General features: G+C 67.2%; 3 protein-coding genes across 3 annotated transcripts; all 3 read left to right on the forward strand.

Annotated features, from left to right (window-relative positions):
• The first annotated feature begins 777 nt into the window (after positions 1-777).
• SEPTIN12 (septin 12) lies at positions 778-8,601 on the forward strand. The gene is made up of 10 exons (XM_056337835.1): positions 778-1,475; positions 6,098-6,286; positions 6,642-6,770; positions 6,919-7,000; positions 7,096-7,233; positions 7,341-7,458; positions 7,535-7,630; positions 7,749-7,845; positions 8,069-8,120; positions 8,226-8,601. Exons 1-10 carry the CDS (start codon positions 1,421-1,423, stop codon positions 8,368-8,370), a joined length of 1,101 nt encoding a protein of 366 aa, XP_056193810.1. The 5' UTR covers positions 778-1,420; the 3' UTR covers positions 8,371-8,601.
• A 102-nt stretch (positions 8,602-8,703) lies between these two features.
• LOC130148806 (myeloid-associated differentiation marker homolog) lies at positions 8,704-10,586 on the forward strand. Its single transcript, XM_056337822.1, is given in 2 exon segments — positions 8,704-9,161; positions 9,163-10,586. Coding segments are annotated over 2 exon segments (1,623 nt in total). The 3' UTR covers positions 10,328-10,586.
• A 2,323-nt stretch (positions 10,587-12,909) lies between these two features.
• On the forward strand, positions 12,910-20,553 carry LOC130148815 (cytoplasmic phosphatidylinositol transfer protein 1-like). The gene is made up of 10 exons (XM_056337839.1): positions 12,910-12,994; positions 14,376-14,474; positions 15,719-15,867; positions 17,313-17,401; positions 17,591-17,598; positions 18,014-18,085; positions 18,193-18,288; positions 18,378-18,533; positions 18,610-18,673; positions 19,614-20,553. Exons 2-10 carry the CDS (start codon positions 14,427-14,429, stop codon positions 19,877-19,879), a joined length of 948 nt encoding a protein of 315 aa, XP_056193814.1. The 5' UTR covers positions 12,910-12,994; positions 14,376-14,426; the 3' UTR covers positions 19,880-20,553.
• The last annotated feature ends 7 nt before the right edge of the window (positions 20,554-20,560 follow it).

Genomic DNA, 20,560 nt, shown 5'->3' on the forward strand with positions numbered 1-20,560 from the left:
CCAGCCCGGCTGTTTGGATGGATACAGGGGGAGAGGGTCCGGCGGGGGGGATCCGGTTACTCGGCTGGATCTCTTACAGGGGGAATAAAGCGGGCAGTGTGCTGCGGGAGCCAGGGAGCCAGGGCAGGCCGGGCGCAGATAAACCGGCAACAATGATCAAACCCGCGGGGAACAATGCGGCAGAGCCGGAGGCTGCCGGCATCGAGCAGGGTTCCCATGCGGGATGAGCACACAGATGGCCCCTTGGCACCTGGCTGCACGGGGGCACCTCGGGGTGCTGGCACCGCACAGCACGGCTGGGGGGCCCGTGTACAGGGCTGGCCAGGGGGCTGGCGGGGGTGGGTGCCTGGCCATGGGTGCCATCGGGTGCCACTCTCATGTCAGCATCTCTCTCTGTCCCCAGCACTGAAGAAGTCCTTTGAGGTGGAGGATGGGGACGGGGCGTCCGGCTCCCCACTGGTGTCCCCGCTGCCCTTGGGCACTGGTGAGAGCTGCCGGCCGCTGCAGCCCGACCACCCGCCCCGCTCAGGCACCGCTGCCGGCCCCAGCCCAGCTCCCAGCCCAGTGCTGCACAGCCGGCTCAGCACCAGCCTCTCCGCTGGCCGAACCAATGGCAGCGCCAGCACCGGCATCACCCGCATCGCCTCCTTCCAGACTCACCAGGGCTTCATTGCGGGGCCAGGCAGTGATGGCGAAAGTCTCCGCAGCTCGTCCTCCAGCCTGGAGAGCCCTGCGCCCACGGGGCCCCCCCAGCCACCAGGCTCCCCCACAGCTACTGGCCCCAGCTTGAAGAAGGTCCCGTCCCATAACAGCGTCTTCCCAGCAGAACTGGAGCATCCCCTCTGTGGGGCTGCTGCCAGCCACGGCTCACTGCCAGCGCTGGACCTGCACATCGCTGAGGAGCCAGGGGTGGGGACCCCCCAGCTGGACCCCCCTGCCGTGGGGCAGCCGGAGCTCTGCCACTCAGCCTCTCACCCACCAGCCTTCCTCCTCCCTGGCCCCATATGATGGCACCGAGGAAGCCCCAGGGCTGCTCACACTCCCCGAGGGGCCGGGGGGGCAGCTGCCAGGAGGGTGGGATGTGGCCCCCCGCACCCTGCCCCGGCCACAGCTGAGGGTCAGCCTCAGCGCCAGCCCCAGCCCGGCATGCCGGCCCCTGCCGCTCGCCCGGGGCCAGGGGGAGGCACCCCCGGCCCCCACCGCCCCTTCCCCAGCGAGGGCTGGGGGGCTGCCAGCCCCCCAAGCCACCACCTTCAAGCTGGTGTCCCAGCCGCAGACGGTGCAAGTGAGCTCTCAGCCCACCTTCCTTGGGGGGCTGGTGCTGGTACCGGCCCTGGGGACTCTGGCAGCGGCCACTGGAATCAGGGCAAACCCCCCCGGTGCTGGGCTGGCGGGGCTGCGGGGACCCTGCGTGGTGGCAATGGCTCCTGGTGATGCTGCAGATGGCGGCTGGGCTGCGGTGACGCCAGAGCACGGTAGGACTTGCTCCTGTCCCCCCTCCTTTCTTCCCACTGGGACCCCCTTGCCGGGGGTGGTGCTGCCAGAACCCCCCGCTGAGCCCTGCTGCCTCCAGCCACCCTTGCACTGCTGATGCCAGGGTTGGCATTGAAGCAGGGTGATGGTGACACTGGGAACAGAATGAGCCCCACCGGCTCGCTGCTCCCCACCAGGGCCGTGGGGCACATTGGATGCCACCCGGCGTGGTGCGTGGTGTCTAGCGGGGGGGCTGTGCGGCGCGGAACTGAGTGCGGCACTGGCAGCACTCCCGGCCCGCCTGGCCCCGGGGTGCCTGGCGAGCTTCCCACGCCGCCCCAGCGCTAATTGTTTTCCCCAGCGCGGGAAGACAGGTCGGGACACATGTGCCCCATTGGCGGCCGAGTGCCGGGGCCCTGCGCGTGCCGGCTATCGCCGTGATCTTGTCCCGCGTCCAGGGCTTTTTTCCTCTCTCATCCCTCCTTGCCTTGGCACGGGGACGGATCCTGTTCCTCCCTTCCCGTGGGGGTGGAGGAGGTGGCGGGGGGCCAAGGTGTGCTCGGGTGTGCTCGGCGCGTGCCTCGTGCCGGGGGGAAGGATGCGGGGCTCCCCGGCACAGCCGCACCTCTGGCTCCCACCGTGCCGGTGTGGGCATGGCCGAGCCTATGCCCATCCCCAAGCATGGGGTAGGGGACCCCCAGTGTCCCTCTTCCCAGCGGCTGCTCCAGGGAAGGCTGGAGGGCACTGGTGTGGCCGGAGATGGCCGCTGCCGCCGGTGCTCCCTGTTTAAGTGCTTGGGGTTCATTGCCCGTCTCGCTGGGGTGTCATGAGAGCCGCCGTCGCCAGGCTCTAAGTACTGACGCCGGTGAAGGCATCCATACATCTGCCGCGGGCTGGGGTGAATCATCCCCCAGCAATGCCCGTGGCCGCACTGCCCAGCCAGCCTGGCTGCCCCACCGGCCACCACTGCCCACGGCACCCGGCCAGGGCGGAGGGGACAGTGCTCGGGGCCAAGCTGGGGTGATGGGGACAAAGGGGGACAGTGCTCAGGGCTGAACCGGGGCGATGGGGACAGTGCTCAGGGATGAGCCAGGATGATGGGGACAGAGGGGGACAGTGCTCAGGACTGAACTGGGGTGATGGGAACACTGCTCAGGGATGAGCCAGGATGATGGGGTCAGTGCTCAGGGACAAGCTGGGGTGACGGCAGGGTGGCTGAGCGTGGCATGCCCAGGCTGAGGAGCAGGGCAGGAGCTGGCAGGCATCATGCGGGCACCGGCTGCCCTGCAGATGGCACGGGACTGGCAGGCACTGCTCGGCCACAGCGGTTTCTCTGCCAGGAAGAGGTGGGGACGCACAGTTTCCTCTCCCAGGAGGCCACCGTGGCCCCCAGCCGTTGGCACCCGTGGGTGGCCGTGGGTCAGTGTGGCATGCTCGGTCCCGTGCCCCATGGGAGGACGCGCCGAGCAAGCCAGCAGCCGCCGTGTTTCACTTCCACGCCGAGCGAGCGCCCGGGTCGCCCACGCAGGGCCTGGGGCGAGGAGGAGGAGGAGGAGGATCGGAGGAGGAGCTGTGGGCTGCAGCCGCCCTCCCTGCCTTGCACCCCAGGAGCCATTTGGCCCCGGTGACCAGCTCGCAGCAGCAGCAGCCCCGGCTCGGGCCGGCTTGCCCAGGTAGGGATGGTCGGGGCGGCAGCGGGCAGGGCAGCGTGCGGGCAGGGGGTGCTGCTGGTGAGCCCCCCAGGTACCCAGCAGGCAGGCGGTGCTGCGGGGCGCGGGGTTTCACTCAGTGGATCACTTCTGCTTCTGCTCATCGCCAGCAGCCAGCGGTCCCCAGCCCTGTGCCGTGGCTCCCGCCTGCACCACACACGGCAAGCCGGGCAGGCTGGCTCCGGGTCTGGCCGCAGATGGGTTTTGTCACCGCTGTCCCCTTGGGTTGTGTTTGGTGCTGGGAGAGGCACTGGCGTTTCTGGGTTGTGCTCGGCCAGGCAGGTAGAGCTGCAGTGAGCTCCTTGCCAGTGTAGTGGGCAGCTCTCCGTCCGCATCCCCAAAATCCTCCATCCCTTTGCCAGAGGGGTCATCTCCCCGTGCCCACTCCATCGGGAGCCAAGCTCTCCCCATCCGATGCCCAGTTCGGCACAGCGGCGAGCAGCCGGGCTGGGAGTTCCACTCCCGGCTCATCCTCTCCCAGCACCCTCCACCCCCAGAGCCTTATTACAGGCTTCCCCAGGGAACTGGCCAATTAGCCCCGCATCAGTAATTAAAACTGTGGAGGACACCATGGACCCGGGATTACTTGTCCCTGCCTGGAAAACAAGGGCATCTTTAATGAGTCCTCGAACAGGTCTGGCTGCAGGAGCCCTTCGCCCTGGAGGTGCGTGGTGATGCCGAAGAGCTTCCATGTGGCCACCCAGCAGCTGGCCATCGCTGATGGGTCTTGGCAGCAAGGGCAGGGACGTGGGGGGGCTCTGGCCCCACAGGGGAGGCAGTTGTGGGTGCAGCACTCAGCGCTGCCATGTGCCCCATGGTTCTGCCCACCACCCCTCCAGCTGTATGTGCCTGCTTGGCCATGCCACTGGCACAAGGCAACGGGTGATGGCTGGGCCCCTGCATGGGTGCTGCACCCTGGGGAGCACCCCAAGGAGCTGGGGGGGGTGCAAGCACTGCACCCTGCCTGTGGGGGCTGGCCACCCTGGGTGGCTCCAGGCAGTGGCTGCATCACTTGGTTCTGGCTCTGTCTGGCAGCTGCCAGGGCTGGCAGGGACCAGGGTGGGGGTACAGGGGGCCAGTGTGCCCTGGGAGCAGTGGCATGCCCAGGTGAGCATCGGAGAGGCGGGGGGAGTCCCAGCACCCCGCCCTCATCGTCCACCCTCACCCCCCCCCAGCTGGGTGTCACCACTGTCACCAGGAAGTCCCCAGCTGTTTCACCACTTCCGAGAACTCCCGTGGGGGGAGCTGAGACACACAGCACTGTTGTCCCCAACGCTGCCACCTTCCTGAGTACCTGCTGCCTGGCTGTGCTCCTGCTGTCACCCTGGCAAGGCGGTGGGTTTGCACCCACCAGTGAGCACAGGGTGCTGCGTTTCCCCCCACGCTGGGATGCTGTTGCTGTGGCAACGGGCATGTTTGGCTCCATCATCTCCTGGTGTCTGGGCTGGCTGGGGCCGGACCCTGCCCACATGTCCCTGGTCCCCAGGCTACGTGGCACAGGGCCGCGGCCCCGGCAGGCCAACTCGGCAGCCTCAGCCGTCAGCAAGCTGCCGCCTGAGCCTCGCCAACGCCAAGAACCGGTTGGCACATATGTGGCAGGCGGGGAGGCTGCGGCATGGGGGGACGCAGGCGCTGTGGGGCACTGCGGCAGCAGGGTGGGGGGCAGGACCACCACCTCACCTTGCCCCACCATGTGCACCAGGGCTGGGCATGGGTGCTGCTGAAGGGGCATGGTGCAGGGTGATCCCTGGTGCCAGACAGCCGGTGGGTGCCAGCGGGGATGGTACCCGCAAGTTGAGCGCTCCCATTCGGTGCCACTGCAGCCACCCATGGGGGTGAAGGTGATGAGTGCTGTGACGGGGGGACACACACAGCATCCCTGGGCTGAGGTCGGTGTCCATGCTGGCCTGGCTGGAGTCTGAGCGGTGCTGGGTGGGCACCTTCCCCACCCCGCTGGGCAACTGGTAAACTCAGCGCAGGGGCTTGGCTGTGGCGGGGAGGGGGGCTGCGGGGGGAGAGGGAGGGGGAAGGGATATTGCCATGCTGGTCATGCGTGGGAGCGGCAGCTTCGCCAGAGACGGGTTTGGTGCCAGCCAGGGGCTGGCGGGGAGAAGGGGGACGGGCTGCGGCGCTGATGGAGGCAAGGATGTTGATGGCGGGCAAGGGACCCCCCCTGACCGTAGCGGGGTGCTGAGTGAGGGCACCGCGGCGCCGAGGTAGGACCTGAACAATGGCCATGCCGGGCAGCAGGAGGAGGAGGAGGGGGAGGAAGAAAGGGCTTGGGGGCCCCCCAAGCTGCCACACAAAGGGCTGAGGCGGGCACAGGGCTCTGGTGGCCCCCAAGTTGAGGCACGCTCTAGGCAGGGTTCCCCGGGAAAAGCCTGCATGTCCCCAGGGCTTGGGATTGTGCTGGTGCCTGCGCTGCCCCTCCCCAGCCCCCCCCCCCCCTCCCCCATAGCTGCAGGCGGGTGCCCCTCACCCTGGCAGGGGCCAATGTAGAGTACAACGTGGGTGGCATGTCCTGCCCCAAGCCTGGAGCTCCCCAGGTGCACCAGGGCCACAGCGGGTGCTGCAGGAGGTGGCCTCGGTGTGGGTGGCAGCATGGGCTGGGTGAAGGGTGCCAGCGGTGGCCACGGTCCCCGATGCAACCACCTTGCAGAGCAACCGGTGGTATGGCAGAGGGTGGACAGGGCTGCCCGGTGGCGCGGGCACCCCGAGGATACCACTATGGCACCTCCCCGGCCCCCTCCGCCCAGGGGGGTGACATGCCCCGTTGCCATGCAGAGCCTCGCTGGCTGCCAGGAATGTGACGGGGCTGCATGCCCACCGGGACGGCTGCTGCTGGGGCAACGGTGCTGGCAGAGGGGTGGGCACTGGGGGGGTCTGGGCTCACCCGCCTTTGCCCACCCATGCAGGGAGCAGCCTGGAGCCTGAGGAGCGCAGCATGGAGCCATCGGCCATGCCGGAGGAGGAGATGCCCCCCAGCGTGGCACCCAGCCCGGCGGGCTGCCAGCTCTTCGGTTATGTGGGAATCGAAGCCGTGCTCGACCAGATGAAAATCAAAACCATGAAGACGGGCTTCGAGTTCAACATCATGGTTGTGGGTGAGCACTGGGCACGGGGTTTGCTCCCTGTTGGGGCAGGATTCCTGGCTCTGATGCTGCCATGTTGGGGGAAATGATGCTTTTAAGGGATTTAAGCATCAATAATCAGAAGAAGAGCAACACCCTGCACCCCATAACATAGTAATGCTGATGGGTGAGCTCGTCTCAACCTCCGGGATGCTCTGAAATGGGTACCAAGGGGTTATTGCCTTGGGGAATAAATTTATTCATGGGTTAAACCAGAGCTATCCCAAATGGATACCAAGGTGTTACTACCCTGGGGGAATTAATTTCCCGGGGTCGGGGGGTGGGGGGGGGCAGGACAGACAACAACAAAGAGCTGGTGTCCTCACAGGGCAGAGCGGGCTGGGGAAGTCAACGATGGTGAACACCCTCTTCAAGTCCAAGGTGAGCCGCAAAGCCTCGCAGCCCAGCCAGGAGGAACGCATCCCCAAAACAGTGCAGCTGCAGTCCGTCACCCATGGTAAGGTCTCTGCCATGAGATTCTGTCCCACCAACCCTGGAGAGAAGCTGGGGACCAGGGGTGGGTCTGAAGCCAGGGATTCAGCCTCCTCCCCGGTCCCCTCCTCCCCAATGCTTGGTCCCCACTGACCCACATCTCTGCCCCACAGTTATCGAGGAGAAGGGCGTGAAGATGAAGCTGACGGTGACGGATACACCGGGCTTTGGGGACCAGATCAACAATGAAAACTGGTAGGACACAGTGAGGTGCAGCACCCCACCTTGGTGGGTGGCAGTTTGGGGTGGTGGTTGAGCTCAGATGCTGTCCCCCAACTCCTCATCCTCAGCTGGGACCCCATCATCAAATACATCAACGAGCAGTATGAGAGGTACCTACGTGAGGAGATCCTCATTACCCGCAAGAGGAAGATCCCGGACACCCGGGTCCATGGATGCGTCTACTTCATCCCCCCCACGGGTCACTGGTGAGTCGCCATTCACAGCACCCATGGGTGTTCCCTGTGTGGTGGTGTGGGTCACCCTGGGGTGATGGTGGTGCGGGTCACCCCGGGGTGATGGTGATCCTTGGCAGGCTGCGCCCGCTGGACCTAGAATTCATGCGGCGGCTCAGTAAGATTGTCAACGTGGTGCCAGTGATCGCCAAAGCTGACACGCTCACCCTGGAGGAACGGGCAGAGTTTAAGCAGCAGGTGAGGGCAGGTCCCCAAGGGGATCCCAGGGTGCCCTGTGTCCCCCCAGCCCCGGCTCAAGCCCTGTATCCCACAGATCCAGGCGGACCTGAAGACCCACGCCATCAGTGTGTACCCGCAAGAGGACTTTGACCAGGACCCAGATGACAGGGTGTTGAATGACAGGATTCGGGTGAGTGCCGGGATGCTGGGATTGGGGATACTGGTCCCTGGGGACCACGGTGGGGGAGAGACACCCCTGGGGGAGCCTGGCAGCACCCCAGGGTGAGCACGCTTCTCTGTGCTGGCAGGAGAAGATCCCTTTTGCCGTGGTGGGGGCAGACCAGGAGCACCAGGTCAACGGCAAGCGGGTGCTGGGCCGCAAGACCAAATGGGGCATCATTGAAGGTGAGTAGAGCCCCTCGCACCCCCAGCCCTCCCCAGGTACGGCGAGTCTGCCGGGGCTGCGGGGAGCAGCACCTGTGGGTGCACCCCTGCCTGGGTGGAGCTGTGCTGGTGCTCCAGTGGTACTTGGAGCCTGCTGGGATGTGCTCCCTGGGCATCCCTTCGCTGCCCTGCCCTCCTGCCTGCACCCTGCCAGCCCTGCTGCCCGCTCTGCCTTGTTTTGCAGTGGAGAATCCAGCGCACTGCGAGTTCCCCCTCCTGCGGGACCTGCTGATCCGGTGAGTGGGGGATGGGGTGGGGGGGCCAACACCCCACAGGGGGGATGGCGGGGTGAAGGAGGATGGTGACTTGATGCCCTTCCTCCCCGCTGCCACCCCGGGCAGGTCCCACCTGCAGGACCTGAAGGACATCACCCACAACGTCCATTACGAGAGCTACCGTGTGCGGCGGCTGAACGAGAGCAACCGGCCAGCACTGAGCCCCCTCAACGGGCTGCCTGGCAAGGCCGAGGGCAGCAGTGACCTCTGAGCCACCACATGCCCCCCGGCGCTGCTGCTGGACCCCCATAGCAGTGCCCATCCCCTGCCCAGCAGTGGCTGTGCCCGGACCCTGCCCGGGGTGAGGAGCCCCCCGAGAGTGCCAGACTGCCTCGGGTTGGGGTCCCCAGGTCCTTTGTCCCCAAGCTCCGCCGTGGGCACAGACCCCCTGGACCCTGCACAGCATTAAAGATGAAGCTGGAGCCTTCAACCTTCGCCATCATCATCCTCCTGCTGGACTCTCCATTTCTGACGTGCCACCCACCTTGTGCTGCTCCAGCCTCTGGGGCCGTGGGGCGAACCCCCCGCCCCCCCCCCCCCAGCGATGTGTGCGGTGCCAGCACTGGGCGGCACACTGGGGAGGTGGCAGTGCTGCCGGCGGGGCGCTGGTGGTGCCAGGGGTGGCCAGGGCGGGCAGCGTGCGGGTCCCTCCCCAGGGCCACCTCACCCACCCTGCCGATGGCAGCTGGCACAACTGGACTTTGAGCCGCTTATCGGCTGGCGGAGGTGCCGGGAAGGGTGCGGAGGTGCCACCCACAAGGGTGTGTGGGGGCTACACCCAGTCGCTCCCCACCATGGCACCCCCCTGCCAGGGGCACCCAGCACTGGGTGCAGCCCCCCAAACCCCTTGGGGGGACCCGGTGGGTGCTGCCCTGCTGGCTGCCGGGCCCAGGGGCTGGGGGCATCGGGGCACCCCCCCGCGGTACTCTGGGGGTGCATGAAAGGGCCCTTTGTGCCTCCCGCCATGGGGAGGGCCTAGGTGCCGTGCCAGGCTGGCAGCACACGGTGGCTCCACGCCTCAGGGCTCGGCGTCACCGTGAGTGCCGGCACCCTTCGCCCAGCCCCGCGTTAATGATCCACCCGCCCGCGCTGGTGCTGCCGCCAGCCCCCAGCAGCCACCCCCGGGAGCCCTGCGTGGTGGCGGTGGCAGCGGAGCTGGGGGTCCTGGGCACGGGTGGCTCGGGGGGGCCGGCAGCTCCCTGCCCCGCGCCCCACCCCTCTGTCCCGGCACCCAGATAAGAGCGGCTGTGGGCAGCACCCATTTCCTGGCCGCGGTGTGGGTGGGAGAGCTGGCCGGGACCATGGCCATGGTGACAGTGAACCTCCGTGCTGTGACCTCCTGGGTGGGCATCGCCCGGATCTTTGCCATCGTGTTGTCCTGCCTCGCCTTCAGCTTGGTGGCCTCCACCGGGGACTTTGGGGGTCCCTATGGGACATGGTGCATGTTCACCTGGTGCTTCTGCTTTGCCGTGACGTTGCTGGTGCTGGTGCTGGAGCTGCTGGAGCTCTACTCCAAGCTGCCGCTCTCCTGGGATGACTTCACCTCGGCTTTCTCCATGCTGGCAGCATTGATGGTCTTCACCACCTCAGTGGTCTTCCCCTCCACCTTCATCAGCAGCCCTTGCACCAGCAGCAAGTGTGCCCGGCAGGCTGTGGCCACCACCGCCTCCTGCCTCTGCTTCCTCGCCTACGCCCTCGAGGTGGGGCTTACCCGTGCCAAGCCAGGGGACATCAGCAGCTTCCTCTCCACTGTCCCTGGGCTCCTCAAGGTCTTTGAAGCCTACGTGGCTTGTCTCATCTTCTCCTTGCTGGATGCCTACAGTTCAGAAGCTGGCCTGCAGTGGTGTGTGGCCGTCTACTCCATCTGCTTCATTGTCACTCTCCTCATCATCATCTTCACCATCGGCCGGTGCCTCACCTACATGCCCTGCCCACTGGAGAAGATGCTGGTGGGCTACAATACCCTGGCCCTGATGATGTACATCACTGCCACTGTTATCTGGCCTCTCTACAGCTTCAGGGGGAAGAGCCGCCCCGACCCCTGCGACAGGAACTGCTGGTGGAACAAGTGCCTGGGGGTCACCTTCCTCACCATCTTCAACCTCATCGCCTACTTGGTGGACCTGGTCTACTCCACCAAGATGGTCTTCATCAGGGCATCTCCCTAAGGGCTGCAGGTGGCCCCGGTGGGGTGAGGGGTGGTGGGACGCGGCTGAGTGCCGGTGCGGGGCTGCCGGTGGAGCTGAGGAAGAGGCTGGATGCCTCGGAAAGCTCCTTCTCCCCACGCCGGAGCAGGGAGCCACAGGGTGCTCCCGGGGGTGCGCTCAGCCCCGTGCCCCAGGGGGCTGAGCCAGGCAGGGGGGGCCGGGGTGCTCCCAGACCCCTGCGGCCAGGGGGGGCTTTGGGATTAAATTGGGTCATTTTTCACTTGCTTCTGACTCCTTTCTTCCCCTTCCCGGCTTTCTGTGGGGCCCTCTTTGGTGGCATGGGTGGCTTAGGAGTGAGAAACGGGGGGCACCGGCAGCAGTCCGGGGGGGCACAGGGCTCCTGCAAATCTTTTCTCCTTGTTGACCGGAGCGAAGCAGGGCATGACTAGGAAAAACCCAACCCGGATGCCTTTGCCTTGGCACCGGCACAGGATCCTGCCGAACAGGTTCGGGAGGAATGCGGCTGCTGGGGGGGCTGAGAGCCCTCCAGGTCCTTGTCACCTGCACCGCCAGGTCCTCATTGCCACCACTGTCCCCCCTGCCCCACGCAGGAACCCCACTGGGTTTGGTCCCAGCCACACTGGCAGGAGCCCTGTGCCTGCTGCTTTACCCTTTGGGGGCTGCTGGGGAGTCCCCTGTCTGGGGGGACACAGGGCGGGGGGTGGCTGTCACCCAGTGTCACCCGAGCTGGGGGTGCTGAGACATGTCCCTGGGAGGACGGTGGCATCCCAGGCATACCAGGAAGAAGGCAGCAGAGAGATGCAGGCAGGGGCAGATGTGCCTGGCAGGCAGAGCTCCTGGCACGGCACTCCCGGATGTGGGATGGGTGCCACACAGGGCACCCCGGCCACTTTTGGAGCCACCGTCCCCAGCCCATGCTGCTCACTCTGCCACTGCTTGCCCTGGCCCTAGCCACAGCCTGGGGCCATCCCCACTGCCTCTGGGCTGCTGGAGCTATGGGGCATGCCAGGGCCATCACGGCTGCCTCTGGGCTCACTGCAGAGTGGTGTCCCCACCACTAAGAGATGGGACAGACCAGCTGCCACCATGGCTGCACCAGAAGGACCCAGCCTGGGACACCATGTGGCACCCATGGGTGGGTGAGTGTGATCTCTGCACCCTATGCCAGGGTCAACACTGTGGAGGGTCCCAGCACTGCCGGTGATGCCAGTGCCATGGGCTGGAGGGCTATGTGACAGGTGTCCTCTTCGCCGGGTCTGTGTCCCCACAGTGGTCATCACCCCGTGGCGCTGGATGAGGTGCCCCCTGCACCCCGGGCAGCAAGGCCGCAGCGTGTCACGGTGCCACACGTGCACAGGGCAGCATGGCACGGCATCCGTGCTGCCGGTAGGGCCGGGGGAGCCACTCGCAGCCTCCCCAGGCTTTGGGAGCAAATAAAGGGAGAACCGCAGCGGGCGGCGCAGCCCGGCCCAGTGCCCAAGCACGGCTATTTTTAGTGCCCAGGTTGATTGAAATTCATGGAGGAAAGAGGCCGGGGACACGTGGGGACGGTGGCAGCTGAGGAGTTGTGGCGCTTCGTGCCGGTAACGTGTTCGGCTGCGGGTGGCACGCGGGCGGTGCTGGCACAGGGGTGCGGTAAGGCTGGGGGGCTGGGGGCTAGGCTGGCAGTGGGGTGCAGGTGAGAGGGGGTGCAGGAAGAGGTCTGGGGGGCTCCCAGCTCCCCACACCCAGTGGGGTGGGAGAGGCCAGCCTGGGACCCCCGTCGGGGCTCTGTGCCTGTGGGACACCCCAGGGTGTCTCCTGGCTGGGGCACACGGCGGCTGCGGAGGGTCCAGCCGAGCCCAGTGGGTGCAGGGACCCCTGGTGCCATGCCGTGCCAGGGGAGCGTCCCAGTGCTGTGCCATGCCGGAGGGCGTCCCATGCTGTGCCCTGGGGCCGGTGCAGTGCCAGGGCTGGTGCTAGTGTGATGCTGGCACAGTGCGGTGCATATGTGGTGCCGGTGCGGTGCAGGTGGGTGGTGTGGGTGAGGTCCCGGTACTGGTGAGGGTCCCAGTACTGGTGCAGTGCAGTGTGGATGCCAGTGCAGTGTGGGTCCCGGTACCGGTGCAGTATAGGTAGCGGTTTGGGTGAGGGTTCCGGTACGGGTGAGGGTCCCGGTACTGGTGAGCGTCCCAGTACCGGTGCAGTGCAGTGTGGACGCCAGTGCGGTGCAGTGTGGAGCGGGTCCCGGTGCCGGTGCGGTGCACTGCTGGTGTGGGTGCGGATCCCGGTGCCGGTGCAGTGCGGTGCCAGCGCGGTGTGGGTCCCGGTGGTGTTGCGGCGCGGTGTGGATGCCAGTGCAGTGTGGGTCCCGGTGCCCGTGCAGTGCACTGCTGGTGTGAGTGCAGATCCCGGTGCGGGCCCCGGGGACAGTGTAGAGCGGGTCCCGGTGGTGGTGCGGTGCGGTGCCTCTGCCGGTGGGTGTCCCCAGTGCGTTGTGATGCCGGTGCGGGTCCCGGTGCGGTGCGGTGCCGGTGCGGGTCCCGGTGCGGTGCCGGTGCATTCCTCCCCCTAGGGGTCGGTGTGCCGCGGCGCGGGGGGCGGTGCGGGGGGCGGCGCGCTCCTGCGCACGGCCCGGGACGGCCGGGGCACGGCGGCGGCGGGGAGCGGGCACCGCCGCGGGCCCGGGTGAGTGCGGCCGGGGCGGCGGGGGGCGGGGCAGGGCGGGAGGGGAGCGCTGGGGAGCGAGGGCCCCGGGCCGTGGGGAGCGGTGCCGGTGCTGCCGGTCCCGGCCCCGCCGTGCCCCCAGTCCGCCGCCGCCCCGGCATCGCCCGCTCGTCCCGGCGGCGCGGCCGGCCGGAGCCCCCGGGCAGCTCTGGGCCGCCCAACAGCCCCCCCGCCCCCGGCGGGACATCCGCCTCCCGAGCCAGCCCCAGCCGCCACCCCCCCACCCCGGACCGCTCCGAGCTGCCGCGGTGACGGGATGGGGCAGGGGCCGCGGCACCCTGGGGTGCCCCGTGCTCACCGGGGGGCCCCGGGGTCCCCCCTCCCTCCCTGCCGCATGCCGGGGCTGCCTCTGCCCCCCGGCCCGGGGCAGTGGGTTCCCGGGGCTGGGTGTGGAAGCCCCCCCGGGGGGGGGTTATGGCTTCCCGCAGCCCGGCACCAGCGCTCAGCCCTCCGCCCTGCCAGCGGGTGCCCCCGTGTCCCCCAGGGACGCTGCTGTGTCCCCCAGTGCCCCCAGGGATGCCCCTGCATCCCCAGCTGGACAAGCTGCCCCCAGACAAGACCCCTTGTGAGCCCCCACCTGCCCCCTCCAAGGCCTGGTCCCCTGTTCAGAGGAGGCTGCGGGGGGGAGCTCGCATCCCCTCCCTGCCCCAGGGGGCTGGGGGCCGCAGCCAGGAGCCCCCTGAGCTGCTGCTCTGTTACTCACCCTGAGCATCCCCAGCCCCTGCTGAAGCAGGGTCCGGGGGGGCAAGCAGGGGCTGAGGGGCTGAGCAGGGCAGCCTGGCAGTGCCACTGGCTGGAACGGGTGCTGGGGGACAGCCCTGGGCTGGGGGCTCCAGCCTAAGGAAGGGACATCCCATGCCAGGGATGTGACCATGGGTGCTCCCTGGGAGCAGCCCCACCGGGCAGGCCAGAGCGTGGGTGCCCAGGGGTGGGTCCCCATGAGCATCGGCAGGCCTGCTCCCACCCCAGTGTCCCTGCAACCCCCTCGCTGCGCTGGACACTGCAGTAGGGTGTGGATGTGGACCCCGAAAGGATGGCACCGTGTTTGGGGGACGACATGTGTGCTCCAAAACGGCTGCCTAGGGAAGCGGGTGCTTGCTTGGCAGGGAAGGGGTTAACGCCAGGGGGCTTTCGGGGTGCCGGGGTGTCCCCAGCCGGGTACACCCAGGCTGCTGCTCACACCGGTGACCTCACGCCACTGCCATGGCAACCGCTCATGAAGTCACCGGTGCTGAGAGCGGGGCGGCTGCCTCCAGCGTGGGGTGATGGGATGGGAGCGTGGGAGGCTGGCAAGCGCCAGCCCCCCCCCCCCCCCTCACCGCACCCCCCGGGTCCCCCGCAGAATGAGCTGTGCCCCCGCCAGCGTCCACGCCTCCGCCTGACCCCTGCCACCATGCTCATCAAGGAGTACCGCATCTGTATGCCGCTCACCACCGAGGAGGTGAGTGTGGGGCAGGGGGGGTGGTGGGGCTGCCTGTGCCCCCGGGGCCAGGTAGGAAGCAGGGGGGTGTTGGTTGGGAAGAGGGGTGCAGAGGTAGGAGAGCCCCGAGCTCCCCGCCATGGGTGCCAGGGACAGCTGCAGGCACGCACTGATGGAGGAGGCTGTGGGTGGGGGTCCCATACCTGCAGCAGTGGGGTGCCAGGGCATCAGGTCCCTGCCTGGAGAGCGGCTGGGGGACACGGCAACCCCTTTTGGTGTCCCCTCGTGGCACGGTTTGTGGCAGGGACTGTCTGCCTCGGCCGAGCTGCTGAGGTGTGCTTTGGGCTCGCGTGCTCTGTGCGAGTGCTGAGCCGTGTTTTGGGGTGCAGGCAGGGGGGATGTTGCATTCCTGAGCACGGTGACCTTGGGGCACCGAGCCTGATGGCAGCGCAGGGGGCTGCTCGGGGGCAGCCCAATGCCAGCACCATGGGATGAGCCTGCAGGCAAAGGGCACCGGGTGTTTGGGTGCCCACAGCACCACAGCGCTCGGGGCGGCTGCTCCGATGGGGACCACAGGCTCAGTCCCTGCTCCGGCAGGGAGCCTGAATCTCCATCGGCAAACAGTGGTGATGGCTAGCAGCCGGTGGCATCTCCGGCCAAAGGTCGCTCCTGAGCACCTGGAGCTGATGGGGCCGTTTCAGGGAGCAGGGAGGCACGGCAAGGGTGCCCACGGCAGCAGCACCAGCCCTCCCTGGGTGCTGGGTTTGTGTTCGCACCTGGGGAAGGTTTTCAATTAGGCGGAAAGAGGCGATAAGATCGCGCTGGCGGTTAGGGTGATGGATGAGATCTTCAGCAGAACAATAAAACACTTATTGCACAGCCACATCATCAAATACATGCAGACACGTATTTATATCCATATCCATATCTCTTTCTATATTATATATATGGTTTCTCCTGGCTCCCAGGTTGCTTGCTGGGCAGAAAGCCTCTAGGCATTCTGCACGGCACTTGGGCACTGGGGAAGAGCCGGGGGGGGGCAGGATCTGGCCCTCGCCAGGGTGCTGGAGGAGCCCAGGGGCAGAGAGGTGAAACAGGGTACTCCAAGAGACCCCTGCCTGCTGCACGGCCCGGGGTCTGACACCCCTTTGCTCCGTGCCTCAGTTTCCCCTCTCAGTGGTGTGCCTGGAAAGCCATTAGCCCCCAGTGCTGGGGGGGCTCCGGGGCAGGGGTGGCAGTGCTGAGGCCGGGCGCTGTGGTTGCAGTACCGCGTGGGGCAGCTCTACACCATCAGCAAGCACAGTCACCAGGAGAGCGAGAAGGGCGAGGGTGTGGAGGTGGTGAAGAACGAGCCTCACGAGGACCCCATCCACGGCCCTGGCCAGTTCACCGAGAAGCGCGTCCACCTCTCCAGGTGAGGCTGTGGCTTTGGTGAGGGGTGCTGGGTGGAGAGGGGGGCCCCACATCTCTGGGTAAGCACCGTGGTGGGTGGCGTGCGCAGGCAGTGGGTAGCCCCATCCCTCCCTCCAAAATTCCCAGGGAACATCCTTTCTGGGTCCTTGACACCCTGCAGTATGGCTGCGCCCATCTCCCAGGGGTGCTTCTATCTTCAGGGCTGCACCCAAGTCCTGGAGTGCACCCATCTTTGGGGCCTGCACCCGACTTCAGGGGCTGCACCTATCTCTCAGGGTGTGCCCATTCTCCCAGGCATGCACCCATCTTCAGGGACTGCACTCATCACCCAGGGTGCACCCACATCTTCCTAAGGGTGCACCCCTCTCTGGCAGCCGTACCCATCTCCTGGGGTGCACCCATCTTCAGGGCATGCACCCATCTTGTAGGGGTGCACCCCTCTCCCGGTGGGCACCCATCTCTGGGTACCGGTGGGTGCCTGGGCTGCAGCACAGGGCTTGGCAGGGATGCTCCAGCTGCTGCTCAGCCCATCCCTGGGGGTGTCCCTGTGTCCCCACACGCAGCCCCGAGTGCTCGTTGGGCAGCTGCTGGCATCCAGAGCTGCTGTCCCCATGTCCCCGCTGCCAGCTGCGGCACGGGCATCGGCTGCCTCCCCGCCAGGGAGTAGCTGGCGTGAGACGGGCTATTTTTAGCCACAGCACTCACGATTCCCCTCTCGGGGATGGTATTTATAACGCATGCAAATTAATCAAAACCCACCTCCCAGCTCCCCTGGGGGCCTGCCGAGGCCTGATCCTGCCCAGGGAGTGTGGGCAGCTGCAGGGTGCTGGGCAGGGTGGGCAGGGTGCTTGGGGGGGATAGGAGCACCCTGGGGTCCTGGCCCTGCGCTGGTGGAGGGGGTCCTTGGGGAAGGGATGGGATGGGGGTCCCTGGAGGGGAGGTAAGGGTGCCTGGGGAGCAGGTGGGGGTCCTGGGGAGAGGACTGAGGCACTGGGGTGGAGCTGAGGGTCCTGGGGAGGTGGCACGGGTCCCTGTAGGGGGGTTCCTAGGGTGGAGGTGAGGGTCCTGGGGTGGAGGTGAGTATCCTGGGGAGGTGGCATAGGTCCCGGGGGGGTGGGGGGGTGGAGGGGCGGTCCTGGGGTGCAGATGAGGGTTCTGAGGAGGTGGCGGGGGTCTCTGGGGAGGGGTCCCGGGGTGGAGGTGGTGCAGGGGTTCCTGGGGAGTGATGGAGTGCAGGTGAGGGTCCCTGGGGGGATCTTGGGGTGGAGAGTGCATGGGGGGTGCTGGGGTAGAAGTGAGGGTCTCTGGGGAGGGGATGGGGGTCCTGGAGCTGGGGCTGTGCCATGTGGGGCTGTGGCAGAGCAGGGCCAGTGGCACTGGGCAGAGCTGTGCCCACCATCCATGTCCTGCCCTGAGCGGATCCCCCCCTGCCGCCACCCCCTGCAGCAAACTGCCAAGCTGGGCACGGGCAGTGACCCCCCGCATCTTCTACATCACGGAAAAGGCCTGGAACTACTACCCCTACACCATCACCGGTGAGCCCTGGGCAGGGCGCGGGGACGGGCACCTGGGCACCCTGCCCCTCTCTGGCAGCAGTGGTGGGCTGCCAGGGGAGCCCGGCCATGGCCACTACACACTACCTGCTCTCACCGCTCCCTCTCTCCCCCTTGATGCCATCCGGTGATGCCACCCCGTGATGCTGATGTGCCATGGTGTCCCTGCAGAGTACACGGTAAGGAGATGGCACTGGGGAGACATGGACCCTTCCCCAGCACTTAGCATGGCTGGGGAGGGGGCACTGGGGTGGGTGTCCTCCAGGTCTGGGTGTCCCTTGGGGTCAGCACTGTTAGAGGTGGGCATCCCTTGGGGTTGGGTGTCCCTTGAGGTGGGTGTCCCCCAGGGCTGGGTGTCCCTTGGGGTTAGCGTTTTTAGGGGTGAGTGTCCTTTGGGGTGGGTGTCCTTGGGGCTGGACATTCCTTGGGATTGGGTGTCCTTGGGGCTGGGCATCCCTTGGGGTGCATGTCCCTCAGGATGGGCATCCCTGGGAGTGGGTGTCCCTCAGGACGCCTCAGGATGGGCATCCCTGGGAGTGGGTGTCCCTCAGGACGGGCGTCCCTTGGGGGCCAGCTGATGGCTGCTCCCTGCAGTGTTCCTTCCTGCCCAAGTTCTCCATTTACATCGAGACCAAGTACGAGGACAACTGCGGGGACAGTGAGAACGTGAGTCTGCACCACAGCTGAGACCTGGCAAACTCATCGGGGGTGGGGGGTGGGGGACGGGACACAGCTATGCAGCTGGTGCCTCTCCGCCTCTCTCCCCTCCCCAGATCTTCCACAGCGATAAAATCCTGGGCGACCACGAGGTCTCCTTCCTGGACATCGCCTTCGACGAGATCCCCGAGCGGTACTACCGCAGCCTGGAGGTAGCACGGCTGGGGGTGGAGTGGGGTCTCCAGGGCACCTCCTTGTCCCCTGTCCTGGGGGGCTCACGGCCCTGCTCTGCTTCCCCCAGGACCCCCGTTTCTTCAGCTCCACCAAGACGGGCCGGGGGCCGCTGCGGGAGGGCTGGCGCCAGCACACCAAGCCCATCATGTGCTCCTACAAGCTGGTGAGCGTCAAGTTCGAGGTGTGGGGGCTGCAGACGCGGGTGGAGCAGTTCGTGCACAAGGTGAGGGGGGCCCAGGCTGGAGTGGGGGGACACTGGGGGGCAGTGACAGTGTGCTGACCCCTACATTGCATTGCAGGTGATCCGGGACATCCTGCTGATCGGGCACCGGCAGGCTTTCGCCTGGGTGGACGAGTGGTGCGGTGAGTCTGCGGGGCCACCCTGGCGAGGGGGGAACATAGTCTCCAGGGTGGCTGTGGACCCCCAGGGTGGGAGGGGGCTGCAGGTTTAACTGCCGATGCCACTAACCCCATGGGCAGCTACCACTGTTCGCCCGGCTCCCCTGCAACCTGCTGCCTGCTCCCCCTGCTCTGCTCCCCCTGCTCCCATGCCTGCCTGCCCCCCACACACTGCCCCCTGCGCACTGCCCCCCGCACGCTGCCTGCCCCGCTGCATGCCTGGGGAAGGCTTGGCTGGAGCAGGGGCAAGGGAGAGGAGCCCCAGCATCCCTGCCTGCGCTGCCTGCATGCCTGGTCTGGCAGGGAGACACGCTGCAGGCGGCTGCCACATGCAGACACCGGGCCTGGAGCCCCATGTTTGGCGATGGCCAGCACGGGGGCTGGCATGGGCACGGGGCCGTCCCGGTGAGCGGCTCTCTGCCTTCCAGACATGTCCCTGGAAGAGGTCCGGGCCTTCGAGACTCAGATGCAAGTGGCCACAAACCAAAAGCTGGGGAGCCAGCACCCCTAACCCCCGCTGCTGCCCGCTGCCTGCAGGGGACGGAGACCCTGGACCCCGCCATGCTGCCTGCAGGCGGGTGCAGGTGGGGGGGCTTGTGCACAATGCATGCTGAGCCCCCCCTGCACCCTGCGGCGGAGGGTCCCCCCACTGCCCAGCTGCCCTCCCCTGCCTGTGCTGCCTGTCCATCCCTTCCCTGCTGCTGGCTGGGCTGGTGCTGGAGCGGGGGGCTGGCTGCACCGCCCAGTGTCCCCTTCTCTACCCATCCCCCTGTCCCCAGCCCCTGTCCCCTTCCCCGTCCCCAGCTCGGGGGGAAGCCGGTGAGCAGGGCACGGGTTGCCCCAAGATGACGGGGTGCAGGATGCGGCTGTGCCGAGCGGTCCCAAGCCTGGCTGTGCTCGGCAGGGATGACGATGGAGGAGGTGCGGCGCTACGAGCGGGAGACGCAGGAGGCCACCAACGAGCTCATCGGCCTGGTGGCACCCACCATCTCGGTCAGCGAGGTGGGGCAGCCCACAGCCACGCACTCGGCCCCTGCCAGCGCCCCCTCCACCCCCCTTGGCGACGAGGCCCCCGATTTCCTCACTCCCCCCAAGACTCGCCCGCGCAAGAAGTCGGCGCCGGAGACCCTGACGCTGCCCGCACTGCGGGAACGTGCCAGCGCAGAGTGATGCCGGCAGTGCCGCACCGTGCTACCTCCCCGGCTGGACTGTGCCAGCCCTGCTGCCCACCACGGCCCCTCCAACAGGTGCCAACCCCAGGGAGGGACCCACTGTCGGGGCGCAGGGAGCCCCGGGGGGGTACCAGCCTCTCTGAACCATCACGGGTGCCCAACGTGGGTCCTTGCCAGCACTGCTATGCCAGACCTGCTGGCTGCACGGGGAGGGGACGCCAGGCCAGCAGGTGTCCCTGGCAGCATCGGGCGATGCCACAGGAGCCGGTTTGCTTGGCTCCACCTGCCCGGTTTCTGCAGGGGCTGCCGAAGCTGGCGAGCAGCAGGGTGGCAGCACCCAGTGCCCGTGTGCCGTGGCTGCGGTGGGTGCCGGTGCCAGGCTGAGCATCTGCAGAGGCTGGCGGGCGATTCTGCAGCACCATGCTGCAGGGTGGGCACCAGCGCAGGGGCCGAGCACATGTGACAGTGACAGTGACAGCTGGGTGCTGGGCTGGGGCTCCCCGCGGGACCCCAGGGGCTGCACAGCCCCATGCACGGCACGTCCCGCAGTTGGGGTCCCCTTTGCCATCCCTCCAGAGGCTGTGGCTGCCCAAGATGGCTGGGGCAGGCTCAGCCCTCCGTTTTCTTTGGGAAAACAAAGGCCTTTTTGGAAATAAAGCTCAAGACATGTCAGGCAGCT

The sequence above is a fragment of the Falco biarmicus genome, chromosome 4, assembly GCF_023638135.1.
Source record: "Falco biarmicus isolate bFalBia1 chromosome 4, bFalBia1.pri, whole genome shotgun sequence".
NCBI lineage: Eukaryota > Metazoa > Chordata > Aves > Falconiformes > Falconidae > Falco > Falco biarmicus.